The sequence below is a fragment of the Amblyraja radiata genome, chromosome 31 (genome assembly GCF_010909765.2).
Source record: "Amblyraja radiata isolate CabotCenter1 chromosome 31, sAmbRad1.1.pri, whole genome shotgun sequence".
NCBI classification, from domain to species: domain Eukaryota; kingdom Metazoa; phylum Chordata; class Chondrichthyes; order Rajiformes; family Rajidae; genus Amblyraja; species Amblyraja radiata.
In genome coordinates this window covers 19,373,525-19,393,226 of record NC_045986.1, presented here as the reverse complement: position 1 = coordinate 19,393,226, position 19,702 = coordinate 19,373,525, and the positions used below count along the sequence as shown (strand labels likewise).

The 19,702-nt window shown below is 40.1% G+C and overlaps 1 protein-coding gene across 1 annotated transcript in view; it reads left to right on the top strand.

Annotated features, from left to right (window-relative positions):
• The window catches only part of mtor (mechanistic target of rapamycin kinase), a 190,030-nt gene that overhangs the window by 59,345 nt on the left and 110,983 nt on the right, over positions 1 to 19,702 (top strand). Inside the window, exons 24-28 of the mRNA XM_033048008.1 lie at positions 4,996 to 5,088; positions 5,655 to 5,801; positions 8,096 to 8,238; positions 11,023 to 11,185; positions 12,872 to 13,017. Coding sequence (XP_032903899.1) covers positions 4,996 to 5,088; positions 5,655 to 5,801; positions 8,096 to 8,238; positions 11,023 to 11,185; positions 12,872 to 13,017 — 692 coding nt within the window. The remainder of the gene's footprint in view (positions 1 to 4,995; positions 5,089 to 5,654; positions 5,802 to 8,095; positions 8,239 to 11,022; positions 11,186 to 12,871; positions 13,018 to 19,702) is intronic.

The window sequence follows — 19,702 nt, the reverse complement described above, 5'->3', positions numbered from 1 at the left end:
AGCATCTGAGGTTCTTTCTTACATCTGTAAATTGTTGATTGATCTCTCATTCTCTGAGTGTTGGTACATCAATGTGCAAGTGATTGAAAAATCACAATGTGAAGCAGCTTATGGCTTTAGTTGGCTGCCTAGACCTGTTCCATGAATGGCAGACGGGGTATGCTGTTGCCTCACAGCTGCGGGGGGCTGGGTTTGTTCCTGACTTTGGTTATTTTGTGTGTGAAGTTTCCTTCAATACCACACAGGTTTTGGCTGGGTGCATTGGGTTCATCCCACATCCCAAAAGCATGCTGGAAGATGAATGGTCCACAGTAAATTATGTTTTAGTGTAGACAATTATGTTTTAGTGTAGACATATGACAAGTGAAAGTTTAGGGGTTGATAAGTATGTGAAAGAAAATAAGTTGCAGGGAAATTAGAAGAGATGAAATGGAACAGATTGAATTCCTGTCTTGGGATTACTTCACCCCTCCCATTTGCTCTGGCTGTCAAGCCCTGGTAACATCCCCGTAAATCTTCTCTATACTCAATCAAACTTCATGACATCTTTCCTATCGGAAGGTGACAAAAATTGATCACAATATTCCAAATGCAGCCGCATAAACGCGATGTACAGCTGTGACATAGAGTCCCAACTTCTATGGTCAATACCCTGATTGATAAAGGTCAGCATTCCCAAAGCCATCTTTGGTCCTGCCCTGGTTTGACATCCCAAAGAGGTATCGAAATTTGAGGCACACCACTAGTTGCAGGCCACCTGCCTTATTTAAAAAAATTGAGAATCTTATTAAAAGCCTTGCTGGAAAATGAAATGCAGACTATGTTTCCAGCTCTGCTCTCATCAACCTCTTTGGTTACTTCTTCAAACAACAAGCAAATTCATAAGACATGATCTCCCACCCATGCTGATTATCCATAATCAACCTCATTCTTTGGAAATACATGTATATCTTATCCCTCAGAATCCTCTTCAGTAACTCTCCTATCATGGATGTTCAAGTTACTGGTCTATAGTTCTCCAGGTTTTTCATCACAGCCCTTCTTAAATAGAGGCACAACATTAGCCATTCTGCACTCTTCCAGCTCCTCACCCATTTCTTGCGATGATTCATACATCTCAGCTAGAGTTCTTGTAATTTCTTCTCTAGTTTCTCATGGTGGGTCCTTGGTTATCCCTAATCAAAACTGGGAGGTTTATCTGCCATCATAAGTTTTAGAATATCCAGCACCTCCACAACTGTAATACGGACTATCCTCAAGACATCCCCATTAACTTTCCCAACTTCATTTAGTCGTCATGTCTTTCACTGTGGTCAAAGCAGAGGAGAAGTATTCATCGAAGACCTTGCCTATCTCCTGCACCTTCGCACATAGATGAGCACCTTGGTTTCTGGGGGGGGGGGGGGAGGGGGGGTCTTTTTCCTCTCAAGTTACCCTTTTCCCCTTAATATACGTACAATTTCTTTGGATTTATGTTTTGTGTGTTGTGCCTGTGATGCTGTAGATGTTCCCTGTACCTGTACCTCACTGTGCTTGTGCATGTGATAATATATATTTGGACTTGGATTGGGACTTGGAATTGGCATTGGACCTGTTTGGTGGACTGATTGCATTCTCTATTATAATAAGGAAGAAAGATAATCCCTGACAAGTTCAGTTGAAAACTGAGCATTATGATGTGCATCTGGATATAAACTTGGCCAAGTATATAAAGGGATTCACTGATTGATAACCTCAGCTGGTTACTGAACTCAAGACAAGCACATTCCATGCTGAAACTTTCACCACTAGATATGATCTAATGAGTTTTAAATTACGATTTTTAGGAGAATCTGTTGCAGATGTTTATTTTGGAATCAGGATTGCTTTATTTGGCTTCATGTGAACAGAGTACAATTGCATTTCCTAAGGTTATTTGCCGGTGATGGTCTCGAGCCCCACTCCTGGATTTCAGAAGTGTTCCAGGGTGATGTTTCATGCACTATTGCCGTTGACATTGTCTTTGGATTAAGAAGTCTCACTGAGGTTACGTTTCCTGTTCCAGTGGCTGAGTCTTAAATGTGTCATTACACTTTTTGAAGAGCCTTTTCCGTGTTTAGTTTAACTATAAAGATACATCGTGGAAACAGGCCCTTTCACCCACTGAGTTTGCATCGACCACGTACATTAGTTCTATCCTACACACCGGGGACAATTCACTGGTCAATTAACCTACAAACCTGCACGTCTGGAATGTTGGAGGAAACCGGAGCACCCAGAGAAAACCCACGCGGTCACAAGGGGAATGTACAAACTCACTACAGACAGCACCCATGGTCAGGATCGAATCTATGTCTCAGGCGCTGTAAGGCAACTCCACTGTGGCGCCAGTGTTTTGACTAACTTTTCTCCTCAAGTCAAGACTTTTTAAAAAATCATCTTAATTTTCTTACTGTCAGAAGGACCTTTGTATAAACTGGTTGCCGTATTTATCTACAACTAGAATGATTATGCCTGCACCTAAAGCAGTTTACTGGAGGAACTCCAGAACATTTTCAATAAAATGTGCCGATGCAGAATAAAACTGCAAGCTCAATCCATTTTCCTGGACAGTTTTTTATACATATAATGAATTTAAATGATGCTTAAAAGTGTAACCTTTCATTTAGTAGGAATTTCGTCCACTATGAATGTACTCGTTAACTGTTATTTTATTTGATGTGGGTTATAAATTTAATAAATTTAAAGCCTCAGGTGACTTTTAGGTGGCATTCATTTACATAGAATATGCCCGTAAAACATTACTACGAAAGAAAACTGCAGTCGGGACTTCTGATTTATTTTTAATGACATGAATGTGTGCTCAATCTTTCAAAAATACCGTTTTCATTGAATCATTGCTCAAGTTTGGCATACAGGCCTTATCAGCATATAATGTGAACGAGATGATTGTGCTGGAGAGAGTGAAATGGAGACGAGAAAAGTATAACTATTAAGAAAAAAATTCATACAGGCCTCTTGCTGGAAGTTGGCATTAGATTGGGTTCCACATTTTCTTCAAGGAGAAACACAATGGGCAGGATGGCCTTCACTTTCCTAAAGTTTCTGTGATTCTAATTTCATCATGTTTAAACAAAATGATCAGTTGCTTACTCATTCGCTTGTAATATAGGGAAGAAATATAAGAACGTCCTGTATTTTTGTAATATCTTTCGAGACCCTGGGTTACCCTAAAATAAACTGCTGACGAAGGGCTTTTGAAGTGCACAGTACTGTGAATTATGAAAATGCAGCTGCCAATTTGCACATAATAAAGTTTTTTGATCAGTTAATAGGTTTACGAGTGGTGAACAATAGGCAATTTTTAATATGATACTGGGAGGAGAGCTCCCTAACCTTGGAAAATGTGTCAAGGATATTTATTTGGCTGCTTATTGTCATCAGAGATCCCCAATGATTTTTTCAGCTAATATCAGCCCTTTGAAGATCAATTCCAGTGGTAATGTAGGAAATACACCAGCCAACATGTGCACATCAATGACTTGCAAGAGCAAAGTGATAATAAACAGTATGATATTCCTCAGATAGATGCAAAAAGCTGGAGAAAATCAGCGGGTCAGGCAGAATCTCTGGAGAAAAGGAATAGGTGACGTTTCAGACTGAGGGTCAGGGGAGAGGGAAAAGAAAGGATCTTAGTGCAAAATGTTTGTAATGTTGTTTGAGCGTAAAATATTGGGCAGAACACTGGAGCACCCTTCCTTGCTGTTCTCCAGGCGCCATTCAATCTCCTGTAATCATTTGTGAAAACATTTTGAGAGGAAAAAAAGAGACATAGGAGTCGACAGATGTGGGAATCTTGAGCAAAAACGTGCTGGAGAAACTCAGCCGGTCAAGCAGCATCTGTGTTGGGAATGGAAAGATGCGTTTCAGGTGGGGGGGGGGGGTCCTTCTTCTGATTAATGGAGTGGGGGAAAGAAGGCTGGAAAAGCTATGTGGGATTGGGCAAAGCCTGGCAAGTGCCAGGTGGATACATACATGACGAGTGGTTGGCAGATGGATGGAGATGATAACAAAGGCTAGAGGTGAAAAGAAGACAAAGGGTCGTAGATAGGAATAGGGGTGAAATGTAAAGTCTGAGGGCGAGATATCGGTGAAAGGGGACAGAGAAAGAGGGGGGATGAACAGAAAATGATCATAGTCTGATATCGGAAGGGCATAAGATGAACGGATGGAGGAGGGGAATGGGTCGGGGTGACTGGCGTGGTGGGACATAATCAAAACACAAATGCCATCGTTTTTAAAAGTTAGAGTTCACTATTAAGTTTGCTAAATTTAAAATATTCTAACTTGTATAATTAAAATGTAATACTTGTAATGAAAATAATACTCTACCTGGCCCTTTGCTACATATTTTCTGCTCCTTCCCACCTCACTTCTGCCGAACCATATCCTTGCCCTTTTTGAAAGCACTTGAGGTGCCCTTTATTGAAATGACATGGTTTGCATTTGTATGGCTCGGTCAAAAAGAGGAATGCTAGGTCCTTGTAAAACCCCAGAGGCACACCACGGGGTTTGTAAATTGCCTCTGGTGTAGTTAGGTGGGTGACAGTGGAATTAGGTGGTAAGAGAGGAGTTGATACGAATGGAAGAGGAATAATGAGGATTGGTGTAGTTTTGATGTTCAGTGCAGACGTGGTGAGCCAAAGGGTATGTTTTCGTGAGGTGTGATACCATGCACATTTTGATTTGTGTGCTCATTTTTGGAATGGACCAACAACCTAATGACTCAAAGGGAAGAATGTTGCTACCTCATCCAAGCCTGACACTGCAGGGTCGTTTTATTCATATATGCAACTTATTAAAGTAGCAAATTCTAACTACTGTTTCATTGCATTTTGTAGCAAACAGTAACAGATAATCATAATTGAACATTTCTCCATTAAAGAAAATGTGAGTAATCAATGGTAAACAAAGCCATTGCTTGATTCTAATGACGCGTTCTTGTATATTTTTCAGTATCAGATATTTATTCCCATGGTGAATAAGGTGATGATCCGCCACAGGATAAACCATCAACGCTACGATGTGTTAATATGTCGCATTGTAAAGGTAAACTTAGATTTAGCTCCTCTTTTAAGTTTGTAGTCCTCCACTGCTTGGACTTTTGCTTCCAGCCCAAAATCTGCAACATCTCCCATCCAACAGGGTAAGGGTAGCAGGTGCAAGATGTAGGTTTCCGTCCAGGCTACTTACTATTTTGACTCGGTGATATATCACCATTTTATTTGCACAGCACTGAACCTCTTTCACTTAAGCTTAATTTTAAAATTTAGTTGGTGTGGTCATCAAAAGAGATTTCTATACCCTTGAATTCTTCAGCACTTCACCATAAACCTATATCCTCTGGTTCCCGAATCCCCTACTCTGGGCAAGAGACTCTGTGCGTCTACCTGATCTATTCCTCTCATGATTTTATACTCCTTATACACTTACAAAGCAATGGGTGAGTTGATATCCTAATCCTATGTATATTGCAGTATCTTCAATAATACTGGCCAAAAACTGGACCTAGGTATGTTGCCTAATCTTCAATTTTACTGGGAATAGTCAAACAAAAAATCTGAATTCTGTTTCCACTGTGAAGGAAATTATTAAAACTAATTTGTGCACAATAGGGTTACACGTTGGCTGAAGAAGAGGAGGATCCTATAATTTTTCAACATCGGAATTCACGGGGCAATCAAGGTGACAAGCTATCAAGTGGACCTGTGGAGACTGGACCGATGAAGAAATTACACGTCAGCACCACCAATCTGCAGAAGGTTTGTCCATGGTTAAAAATAAAATCAGTACATCATTTTAACTATGTGCATTAAGGTCATAAGGAATGGGCCATTCGGCCGATCAAGTCTACTCCGCCATTCAATCATGGCTGATCTATCTCTCTCTCCTAACCCCATTCTCCTGCCTTCTCCCCATAACCTCTGACACCTCTACTAATTAAAAATCTACCCATCTCTACCTTAAAAATATCTACTGACTTTGCCTCCACAGCCTTCTGTGGCAAATAATTCTGAAGCAAAGAATTCCACCAGCCTCTGATGAAATAAATTTCTCCTCATCTCCTTCCTAAAACAACACCCTTTAATTCTGAGGCTATGACCTCTAGTCCTATACTCTCCCACTAGTGGAAACATCCTCTCCACATCCACTCTATCCAAGCCTTTCACTATTTTGTATGTTTCAATGAGGTCTCCCTTCATTCTTCTAAACACCAGCGAGTACAGGCCCAATGCCGACAAACGCTCATCATAGGTCAACCTACTCATTCCTGGGATCATTCTTGTAAACCTCCTCTGGACCCTCTCCAGAGCCAGCACATCCTTCCTCAGATATGGTGCCCAAAACTGTTCACAATATTCCAAACGTGGCCTTGCCAGCACCTCATAGAGCATGTTACGTGCATCTTAGTGATTGACAGCATAACACTGCTTTTATTCTCGTACGATGTACATCTTTGGTTCAGTCATCTTTCATGTAAAATTGAAGCAGAAATAGTTTGTTCCCTTCAAGGTTATGACAGTTTAATCAACATGTACTTTGGGCATCAGAACAAGCCGTAATTGTCAATGCAAATTGCAGAAACATTTCATGAAATCTTGTTCAGATCTTTAGTGTCACATCTATAGTGTCATTTAAGTACTCATGGCAACATGTAAATGTCAAAACCGTGTTAAAACAAGTAATTAGCAACTTGTAAATCAAATGTTAACTTTTTCTAACTCTCTTGGTAGTCTATGCATATGTCTATGTAATGTGAAATTATGATAATTTATGACCCTATAAAAGACTGTTGAAATAGGCCTTAGTTATGACAATGTGCCGCTACAGATACTTGCTAAGAGCAATGTTGGGCAAATAACATTAATTTCTGCTGATTACCATGCAAGGTATTGCTCACATTATTTATTGTTACAATGAAATGACAATGAAACCAAAGAAATATATACTACTTTCAGAGCCGGAACGTATCATAATGTTTCCACACATGAATCACACACATAAATCATAGAAGCAAGCCTTTGAATCCAAATGGTCCAGGCATTGCACAAGCCTGCTCCTACCCCTCTCCCTCATAGATTAATTCGGTCATGGCTTATTTCTTGGCAGATTTGTCAATGATTGATTCGGATGGTGGTTTCAAACCATACTCCAAATATCTTATACAATAAAATCAAAGCTCACACTCTAGTACAATTCTGAGGGCGTGCTTTCCCGTGGGGTATTACATTAAGCCCGTCTAAGCTCTGAAGTGAGGAGATGAGGAGGAATTTCTTTAGTCAGCGGGTGGTGAATCTGTGGAATTCATTGCCACAGAAGGTTGTGTAGGCCAAGTCAATGGATATTTTTAAGGTGGAGATTGATAGATTCTTGATTAGTATGGGTGTCGGGGGTTATGGGGAGAAGGCAGGAGAATGGATTGAGAGGGAAAGATAGATCAGCCGTGATTGAATGGCGGTGTAGACCTGATGGGCCAAATGGCCTAATTCTGCTCCTACAACTTATAAAGTGGATGCAGGTGATCGACCATATTTCTCCTGATTAATGACGTTATATAAAAATCTGTTATTTGTCAGTTGTTTGTATGGTGTTTTTAGGCTATTTTTATCCATTTGCAAGAGATTGGCTTTACTGACTTGCTTGTATTTAATGCCACTATATACATCCTTCAGCAAGAGGTGAGCATTTCTTGTGATGTAGGGGGATTAGTACTATATTACAATGGCGCCTGTAATTTTATTAATTTCCATAGAAATACCTGCCACTAATTAGAAACAACAATCATGTTTTTAAAATGAATGGTTTAGAGGGTGTTTATTAACAGATGAATGCCAATACATTCATGGCATTCCTTTGTTCACTATTATGAAGCAGGCATTAACAGTTTCATTTAATTGTATTTTTGATAGTGGCTAACGTTTCAAATGACTCTTTCATTAATAAAATTCATAGTCCACAGTAATGAGTTAGCCAGTACCTGCCCAAACTGCTACACTCAACTGCTTGAAAATGTATCACAAAGGAGCAATTGTAAGCAGTTATGCTTCTGTTTCAGGCATGGGGAGCAGCCAGGAGAGTCTCTAAAGATGACTGGATGGAATGGCTGAGGCGACTCAGTGTGGAATTACTGAAAGAATCCCCATCACCTGCACTCCGCTCATGTTGGCCGCTTGCTCAGGCCTACAATCCCTTGGCCAGGTAAAAATCCTTTAAAAAAAAAAACTTATTGCCAAATAGTAGATCATAAATGCAGATCAAATATTTAATTAGCATTCCTTAAATCAACTTTTTCACATTGATGCACATCAGAGGGCAGAGAAAATGTTTCAAGGATGTTCTCAGTATCTCCTGGGAGGAGTGTTACATCCTCACTGACGTGTGTGGCCCTGGCCCACGACGGCTCAATGTGAAGTAACGATATATGGGAAGGCACTGAAGTCCTTGACTCTCAATGCCAGGTACCATGCATAAACAAGTCCACTTGTGGCGGAATCAGTGGATCCCTCAAATGATTCTTGCCCACCTCAGAACTAGAGATATTCCTCGGGCCCAAGTGATCCCCAATGAAGATTGTGATCAGACTGAACCAATCACCAGCGATGACACTAACTGGTTTTCCATTATCAGTGATCTCCCCACTTCCTTCCAAATAACATGCACTTAAACATTTGTTAGCAAGAGAAAAGAGTAAATCTGAGACATTTATGTCAGATTATAAAACAAAAGTTATTAGCAATTAATGAGGTTCAGCTTGGTAAAAGAATCAAAATAAATTATTTGGAGATGGGAAGAATTAAGCATGTTCTTGTTAAACTATGTAAAATCCTAAAGGATTAAAGGGTAGACATTAGGGTGTGTCCATGGACAGGGTAATCTCAAATTAGTGGACATAGTTAAGAGATTAGGGATAGTAGTCATTTAAAATAGTGGCCATACAGTCATGGAACTGTGTAATATGGAAACAGGTCCAGGCTGACGCAGTTGCCTAACTGATCTAGTCCCACTTGCCATTGGCTAGCCCATAACCCTCCAAACATTTTTTCCATGCACCTATCTAAATGTCTATTAAATGTAGTAGTTGTAATTGTACTTTGCCACTTCCTCTGGCAGCTCATTCCAAGTATGCACTATTCTCTGCATGAGAAAGTTACCCCTTCAGTCACTTAAATCCTTCTCCTCTCATCTTAAATCTTATGCCCTTGAGTTTTATACTCCTCTACCTTGGCGTAAAGATTGTGGCTTTTTACCTCATGTGTGCTCCTCATGACTTTGGACACGCCCGAAACGTCGCCTATACCTTCTCTCCATAGATGCTGCCTCACCCGCTGGGTTTCTCCAGCATTTTTTGTCTACCTTCGATTGTTCCAGCATCTGCAGTTCTTTCTTATATAAAATGGTAGGGCAGGTTTGATGGGTTGAGTGGGTTCCTCTTGCACTTATATTCTTTTGTTCAAAATGATGCAGAAATTAATTCATAAATTCCCTCGCTTCACGTATTTTCATTTCTTAATTCGAGAGTTTCCTATATTTGAAAAAAAAATCAACTGTGGAGTTAATTTGAAAATGTAAAAACTGCGGATATTGGAAATCTGAAATAGAAACAAAATGCCCAAAATATTAACAGGTCAGACAATATTTGTGGAAAGGGAAACAGAGTTACCATTTTAGGTCAAAATCCCTTTATTTCTCTTTCCACTGAAGCTGCGTGATCTGCTGACCATAATTTTCAGATTTCGTTATGAATCAATTTTATTTCCTTCAAATCCTTTGCCCTGGGCTGACTTGGGTTGCTGCCACTTGACACACAGTGGTATTATTAAAGCTTTATTTCAGACACAGGTCCATATAACACATCAAACAGTATTATTAGAGTCCCCAGTGTCGACAGCCTTGTGAAAATCATGAAAGTAATACTGTGAAAATCATGAAAGTAATACCATGCAAATATCCTGGTGCTTAAAGAGCAAATTAAATACGTTGGCTAAAATAAGAATAAAAGGGAAAAAAATTGTGATTTTGTAGATTCTCATTGTGGGTAAGATATATTTTAAGAGGTTTTTGGAATAAATATGTGGTTATGACAACTTTTACAAAGACATATAATAATGACTATACAGCAACTTGTTTTCACCAATACTGTACATTTATATAGATTTACTGATTATTAATTTTCCAAATTTCAAATTATTCCAAATAATCCTTTCTTTGCAATTGCATGACAACAAATAACTCATGAGGTTGTAATTGCAAAATGGGCCATGCATATGAATTAGATTGGTGATTATTCTATTGAATAATTTGCTCTGGAATATTCTCTATAGTAACCTTTGCAAATTATTCTGCTATCAATGAGAGAATATAATTTTTTCAGAAGCCGTAAGCTTTTTTTTACCTCGTACCAGAAGGCAATAACTTTAAACACCAATGTGGAACCCTATTGCTTTTGAACCTGAGGTAATGTGGCTAATGTTTATGCACTGATGTTTTCTTTTAAGCCAAAATGAGCTAGCATAGGGTTGGAGGTTCAGTCTGGGAAGGCAATTATATATTTTCGGTGAAAAAATGCCAAAGTTTCCAAGCCACAGTGAAAAATCTGGGTCCGATCTGGTTTTGACACTGCCGTCCATCGTTGAATGAACAGTTAACAGTCTCTGTCTAGGCTTGCACTGGGAAATTAGCCACTTTGGAGAGTAATCAGTCCACACAGTGCCCATAGTAAGAGGGAAATAAATTAGTCATAAATAAATTTGGAAGGATACAAGGAAATAGGGATAACGTTAATGGGACCAAAGGGATTACTACTCTTGGAACTGGAATGGACCCAATGTGTTAAATGGCAGTCTCCTGTATTGTAAGCATAAGTAAAAAATGCTTGATTAAAACTACATTTCTAATTTTTCATTTTTTAATTATAGTGAACAAATATTTTGATATTTGTTTTTCTCACTACATGTTAACGTTTTGGACTTTCTTGTAATACAGGGACCTGTTTAATGCAGCCTTCCTCTCCTGTTGGTCGGAACTGCATGAATCTCAGCAAGATGAGCTGATCAGAAGTATTGAGCAAGCTTTAATTTCCCAGGACATTGCTGAGGTCACGCAAACACTGCTTAACCTGGCTGAGTTCATGGAGCACAGTGACAAGGTAAAGGAGAAGCCAAATCAAAAACGGAAAATGCTGGAAACACTCTGCAGGTCCAACAGCATCTACAGAAAGAGAAGCAAAGATAACATTCTCGGACATGAAATGTCATTTCTGTTTCTTTTTTTCACAGATGCTGCATGACCTGCAGTGTTTGCAGCTATTTCTGTTTTATGTCAAATTTCCAGAATCTGTCAGTTTTATTTCACTTTCCAAGGAAAGGTTGTCTCTTATCAAATTCTATAAATGTTCACGCTTATCAAAATACAGGCAGTGCAGTGGCGCAGCTAGTAGAGCATGGAGAATCTTAAGGCCTGTCCACTACTCGGTAAGATTATGGCAGATCTTTTACAACACTGTTTTCCTTGCCTTTATCCAAATGCCTTGATTCCTTTTGTGAAAATGCTCATTGAATGCTCACATTGCTCAGCGGTGGGATATCTTTAAGGTTTAGTTTAGTTATTTTTATCATTGCTTTATTATTGACAGTATGATTATGGCAGAACTTTTACAGCACTGTTTTCCTTGCCCATCTCCAAATGCCTCGATTCCTTTGGTGAAAATGCGCATTGAATGCTCACATTCCTTGGAGGTGGGATAGCTCTTAGGGCTAATGGAATCAAGGGATATGGGGAGAACGGGGTACTGATTTTGGATGATATACCATGATCATATTGAATGGCGGCGCTGGCTTGAAATGCCGAATGGCCTACTCCTGCATCTATTTTCTATGTTTCTATTCTATCTTTAAGATTTAGTTTAATGTTATTATTGTCATATGTACCAAGGTAGAGTAATAAGCTTTATTGTTGCATGGTATCCAGTCAAAGAAATGACGATATGATTACAATCAAGCATACATGTTTTCAATCAAGATCTTGCACACTTTGAGTGAAGTCATTTCTTCCATTCCCTTCTAAATTGCTGACCTCATCCTGAAGCCATAATCCCTCATTCCAGTCAATCGAGCCAGGGAAATAGTATCTGTGCTTTTGCCCTCTCAGGATCTAATAATTTCTATACGTATGCATCTCAGTTTTCAAAATTCTGGAAGATATAGGCCTGTTATATTCCTTCTCTAATCATGGGCTCTCCTATTAACCTATTCAAGTGCACTTTTGTTGCATGCCCTCTTGGGCAAGTAGGAAACCAAAACTGGTTTCTGGCACTCGAGGTAAAATCTCACCAAAGCCTCTTGGTTACAACAAGGCTTCCTTATTTTTATACTCCCAATCCACTTACAGTGAAGCTTGATGTGCCTTTTGATGTCATTGCTGCTTGCTGTACTTGGCTTCTTAATATACTGCGATATGGTAAGATTGGCAAAAAATGTTTTCTGACTCATTACCAATGTCATAATTTCTTTCGACTAAAGTCTTTCTGCTAAGGAAGTCTATAATTCCTTTACAGCTTCTATCTTGTTTCACAGCTTGCCTTTCTCCTAGCTTTGTATCAAATTGTATACATTCCATACAGCCCCTCATTTGTCATTGATGTAGATTAAAAATAAGTTGTGGCATAACCTCTGATTCTTGCAGGTTCCTTCTACTTGCATTCTAGCATCCCCCCCCAAAAAACCTGTTAATTCCTACTATTTTTTGTTTGCTAATTGTAAATCTGTACTAGGATAATAAGAACAAATCAATTTCTTAATCTTGGCAAACTGGCTAACTTCTTCATTTTCATCAGGGGCCTCTACCTTTGAGAGATGATAATGGCATTGTCCTCCTTGGAGAGAGAGCAGCTAAATGTCGTGCATATGCCAAAGCCTTGCATTATAAAGAGCTGGAGTTCCAGAAAGGCCCTTGCCCTGCAATTCTTGAATCATTAATTAGGTAGGTAGAGCTGTTTTGTTTAAAATGCCACACATGTTACTGTACTCTGGTTTTGTTTGCAGCAGTTGATCCGAAAGACAATTATGATTAACATCTTTGTGGTTTGGAAGATAAACTGGCCAACCACACTGGACCTGGAGAAAATAAAAATGTAAAACTGCATTTGGCTTTTGATATCCAGCCCATCTGGAGTCAATGGAGTGGTTATTACTGACAGGAGACAGGAGATGAATGCAATACAGCCTATATTGTAGCCCACTCGTATCCAATTTCCAGCACTCGTCCTCAAGTAAAGTCTCCAGGTTGCACATATTGAAGAGAGGGAGAAACGGGTTCAATTTAAAGATTCCAGGTTGTAATTATTGAGGTTGCAGCTTAAAAAAGTATGCATATTTGAAATTTGCAACCTTAACAATTGATTTGCTTGAGGCACATAATTGGTACTGTCCTCTATGCAAAATTGACTGTATATAATGGCAACCCAGCAAGGAGTGAAAGCAATACTGTACAATTTTATTCAGTAGAATATCGCCCACAATGAGGTTGTACAGTATTGTTTCCACTCCCCGCTGGTTTGCCATTATATGCTGTCGATTCCATGTTAAGGGCAGTATACCTTTAGTCAAAGTGGAGCTAGTTAATGATAGCATTGCCTAAGAAGTGTTCCGTATTTAAATCTACAAACTGAATTTCTACATCTAAACTGAAAATGTGAACTGAGTAAAATATATTCATTGTCAAAACAGATATTTAAAAAAGCAGCTGCGTAAGTAAAATGATGATTTTAAAAGCAGAACATGTTGTCTTTACATTACATTTATATTAACCAGATTTCAAACCTTTCCTTCTCTCTTGAGAATTATGCACTTACATTTGGAAAATGTCTCCACTCTTAAAGTGGTTAAAAGTACATTGTTTGAAATATGTTGCATAGTTTAGTTTTCATTTTGGTATCTTTGAAGAATTACCCTCAAGTTTAGAGATCTAAATAAATCTAATTGAAAGGTCAGTAGGAAACTATTAAAATGAGTTTTGATTATTTTGTTTTTTCTAGGTAAAAATAAATTAACTTAATGATTTCTTATGAACGGGAGCGAATAGCTTTCCCCCGTTAAAGCTCATTGAAAATGGGAGATAGCTTGTGATGAGCAATAAGTTTGTGTCTAATTTCCATTTTTTTAAATGAAACGCAATCTAACATCCTAAAAAATTCACTTTGTTTTTCTTAGGAGTTGTATTAATTGAAGTCAATTCTACCAGCAGGTTGATTCAACGATGGTGATTAACAATTTGCACGTTGCGGCAACTTTATTAGTATTGCAGATTTGCAAAGTATGCATGCTGGAGATTAGGTGCTCATGCAATAATATTTCTGCTAGATGTATTCATAATTATTTTTCTCTGACTTTTTCCACATTATATTCCATTAATGGTCCAGATTATGCAACTTTAAAACTGGCCTTTAATTTGCTGCTTTTTAAGGTGATGAAGGAGAAGGTACTGCAGAGATCTGGTGTAAAACATATAAAGGCATAACTAAAGAGTGGCTGTTAAATGCGTCTTAAATTTCTGTTTGTGAGTATTCAGAATTTAGCGAAGGAAACTATTTGTCATTGATGAGATATAATGGAATTACCAAAAAATAATGACACACACGGAGGCTTCACAGCACGTCATCTCTGTACTGCTTCAAGAACTACCAAATCTAATCCCACTATCCAGCATAAAATCTACAACTCTGCAAATAGTGGCTGTTTAAGTACATGTCAAAGTATGGTTTAAATGTCCTGAATGTCTTTTTAATTTCTAAATTAACTACAAATCTGTGTCTCTGGGTCCATCCTACATACCCTATCAGAATTTCATGCTCCTGAATTAAGTAACCCCTTTGGATGCCATGATTCCAAAGGAAACAACTCCAGTTTACCCTGTATTTCCTTGGAGATATTAATTTGTGATCCTGGCAGCACCCTCCTCCCCTCACTCCCCAGGTTTCTGGAATATGACCAGGGTTGTATGCAATTGGCATGTCGAAGTGGTATTTTATACAGTTCCCTTCTCTTATGTAATGCCCTGCCTATGAAGAAAGCCGTCATTTTTAACCATCTTATTAATCTGTCCCCTCTAAGAACCCATGAACAAACACAATAAGCAGCCTTTGTTCCTCTGCACTACGATATTATATTTGTTGCATATTTCCTTTCTATGATAAAATAACTTTATTTACAAAACAAACAAACATTTACATTAATTTGTCACCTTCCCCTAACAATGAACCATTCCACATAGCCTTATAATCGTCTGCTTTGATCTGTCATTTTCACACCTTACCTTTCCATATCTCTCAACTCCCTTTCCCATGACTTTCAGTCTGAAGAAGGGTCTCGACCTGAAACGTCAGCCATTCCTTCTCTCTAATGATGTTGCCTGTCCCGCTGAGTTACTCTCACATTTTGTGTCTATCTTCGGTGTAAACCAGCATCTGCAGTTCCTTCCTACAAATTGTCCTTGCCATCTCAGTTATACTGCCTCTGGTCCCAGAATGTTTACCAGTGAGCACTCTGTGTTTCCTTATCAAGAATACCCGAGCTTGGGAGGGGGGGCATATAATTGGCTTGGGAGGGTGGCCTGCGATCTGAACCGGTGTATGGCCACCATAACTAGCCCTGTTTCCCCTTCTTTAAGACGTCTTGACAAAGCTTTCATTCAATTCTAGTTTCCACAAGTACAGTTTGTGTATACAATTGTGACCAAAAACTGCATGGCAGCTTTTGAATTTTATATGCTGCTTGATATTATTGGGATTTAATGTTTATATCAGAATCAAACGTGCAGAAGATATTATTAATTTAGCCAGACATCTGAAGCCCTCAAGCACCAACAGCATTGCAATACTCCTAATGCATTAAAGTTGAAGTATGTTTCAGTCACACACTTGACTCACCTTTCAAGTAACCTGTGTAACATGCTGCAGGTTCTCATTTTGTTTATTTTGGAAATAATTTGAATCCATAAGTAATCAAAATTTGCTTTCAGTCATGCACTCTATTTCCTTTGAATGCCCTTTGAAACCTTCATGATTAAAGACTTCCACTGTGTTAGCTGGTTGACTGGTATTTGAAATTTGGCTGGTATACTTTATTGCGAATTGGTAGTTCACTGCATGAAAATTGTTCAGTTAATCTCATTTGGAACTCATCATAATAATCTGCGTTAGCCGCATACAATTATATTTATTGGCAATTATCAAATATGTTTTTATTTCTTTTAAAAATAACTTTGTAACTTAAAACAACTTTTTTAAACCACTTTTAAATTCTGTTTTTTTAACTCTTATTTCAAACCTGAAATACCCCGACAATAAACATTCATCCAATACAAGACAATACAGTGGGCTAAACTAATGTTAAGACTCCAAAAGATAAACTTGCCCTTTTCTTGGTATGTGGTGGATTTAGATTTCCTTGTAGTAGTCTATATTATAGACTGACACTGTGGTACCAAAGTTGTGCATGTGCCTCTTAGTTCTTGGTGCTTTCTGTGTAGAATTTGCATGTTTTCCCGTGATCACATTACGTCCCCCTCTTCTGGGGGACACATCATCGACACATCCCAAGTAGGTGCTGGTTGTCATGTTATTCTGTTACTGTGAGGTGACTGGGGGAAGAATCTAGGTAGTTGGTAGTGAGCATGTTACAGTAAAACAAATGGGGGCGAGGATTCTCCAAGCAGTGACAGTGTCAATTGTCTCAATGGCTTATTGAGGATATATGTATTATGAAAATTCTCCAGGGATGACAAGCCTTAAGTAATATAATAAAGGGCAATAGTACATCTAAATTGTTCTTTGTCATTTCTGTTGTGGACTATACCCCACATCTAGGCAGAGTGGTGATTTTACTCTCCATCAAGTTAATTTTCAACAGTTTCATGATGCCATTCTTAATTTAAAGCCTTGCCAAAAAAGTTGAGTGTAATAAATTGCAATGCATTATAAGTAGACCATCATCATCATTCCCAGTATCTCTTTCATTTCTTGGCAAGACAAGTTTTCTGTTTCTCGTTCCATTACTTAACAAAGGGAGAATGCATGCAATGATGAATAAGAGTTTCAGCAGATTTAGTTTTATGTGTTACTATAGATGTATAAGTTTCTCTATTTTAAAAAAAAACTGATTTATTTTCAGATCTGTGCTCACGCAGCTAAAACAGATGTTGCCAAGAGACTTGCATTGAATGTGCATTATGTTGTGAAATTATATGACTTTCTACCCAGATATCAATTGCTGAAAATACATGGTGAGATTATCAGTATCCTCACAAAAAAAAGATAATGTGTTAGGCGATGGCTCTGTCAGAAATGGATAATGAGAAATAAATTAGCTTCTTTGTGGGACTGTTCAGTATAACGGTCAATGAAACTCTGAAGATGGACTTTGAAAAATGTCTTCATGCTGCTTGGGAGCAAGATAGCAAGTTGATTGATATGACTATGACAAAATTTCAAGAATACCGATATTTACTTGAAGTTACATGAAATTAGCCTAAAATGGCCTAAACTTTTCAGGCCATTTATTTACAGAAGGAGTTGCTGCTTAAACTTGCTTGCTGCTTTTAGTTCTTCTACTTGGAACTTGAATTAGCAATTCCCTTGAAGGAGAGAAGTCAGCTTCACCTCATGCTATAAATTGTGAGTGACATCATGCTCTTGAAACTTCCAACACAGTGTAACATTATCTTCTTATACCTTATCCCAGTCGTCCCATTTTTTTAAACTACCTCATGATCTAACTTATTCTTTCCCCCTGAGTTACTTCAGCATTTTGTGTTTATCTGATTCTTTCTCAAGACCGCTTGTCTCTCTTGGACTTTTTTGTTGTGCTGCAGGCCACTGGTCTTTAAACTAAAACTTGTCATCACTGGGGTCTGACTTTTGCTTAATTAAAGTTTGATTTGATATTACCATGCTCTCAGTTAAAATCTTTATACCTGCCTTCATCTCCTCAAAGTACATAATATCAAAACCTTCCCTGCCATTTTCCTGCTCCAAATCTCAGAACCTGCAGTCTGAAGAAAGGTCCCGACCCGAAACATCACCTGTCCATTCCCTCCACATACTGTGTGTTGACTGAAGGGCCTGTCCCACGATGCGAGTTCACCCAAAAGCTCTCCCGAGTTTAAAAAAAAATCAAACTCGTGGTAAGTACGTAGCGGGTACGTCGGAGCTCGTGGATGTCTCGTAGAGGCTCGTAATGCTAACGGCAGGTACTTGGGGAAAGTGGAAACTCGTGAAGTTTTTTCAACAGTGTGAAAAATTTCCAGGAGTAAAATAATACTCGTGATGAGGTACAGGTGCACAACCTTTTATCCGAAAGCCTTGGGACCAGACACTTTTCGTAATTCGGAATTTTTCGGCTTTCGGAATGGAAGATTTTTAGCGTAGATTTTAACGGCTGGCTCAGTGGTAGAGTGCTCGGCTCATATCCACGAGTTTGCGCCTCGATCCCGGCAGTTACTCGATCGCGAGTTTGAGTCTTCAATGTAGTTTGTTCTTGCAGAATAGGAGAGAATAGGGAGGGTTAGGCTGGGATCATTCTCTGCGACATGATCTTAGTGCGGGAGACAAGTGTAGGAGAGGTGTACTGACTGTGTGGGCAGAACTTTGGAAGTGATTGCCCACCATTCTCAAAAGCCGCTGTGTCTCCCTGTCCCTCCAACTCCAGAGGAATCCGCTCCCCGATGGGCTGCTACGGCGACAAGTGGCAGTTCGCCCACAGCCCGAGCTGCGCGACCCCAAGAACAAGACGTACCTTGCACACCATCAGCTTCTGCCCCTACGGGGAGCGTGTTCCTCTGGAGTTGGAGCGGGGCTGGGCTGGAGTTGCTGATCTGGGATCTCCGTGCTTGCAGTGGGACTGGGGGTCGGTGTCCCGATGAGGGGGCGCAGCTCGGGCTGTGGGCGAACTGCCACTTGTTGCCGTAGCGGCCCATCGGGGAGCGGCTTCTGGTGGTCCTGACGTCTCTCAGCTCCTGTCCAGGGGGGTGGCCGGAGACATCAGGACCAACAGGAACCCACTCCCCGATGGGCCGCTACAGCGACGTGGCAGTTCGCCCACAGCCCGAGCTGCGCCCCCTCATCCGCAACCCGGGTTCCTCTGGAGTTGGAGCGGGGCTGGGTTAGAGTTGCTGCTGGCTGTGAGTCTGTGGAATCTCCCTGCTTGCAGTCGGTGTCCTGTTGGTCCTGACGTCTCCGGCCACCCCCCTGGACAGGAGCTGAGACTGGGAACTGTACCGTCCTTGCCCCCTCCCTCTGCAACTGCAAAAAACCCCACTCTCCTGCTCACCTGCAAGGGCGGTACAGTTCCCAGTCTCAGCTCCTGTACAGGGGGGTGGCCGGAGACGTCACAGCCCGAGCTGCGCCCCCTCATCCGCAACCCCAAGAACAAGACGTACCTTGCACACCATCAGCTTCTGTCCCTACGGGGAGCGTGTTCCTCTGGAGTTGGAACGGGGCTGGGCTGCTGCTGGCTGTGGGTCTCTGGGATCTCCGTGCTTGCAGTGGGCCTGGGGGTCGGTGTCCCGCTGGTCCTGACGTCTCCGGTGACTGGCACTGACCTGCTGGCATCGCCGACATGAAGACAGTGCAAAGCCCCCGCTCCGGTGCAATGGGCGGGGAGCTGGAGAG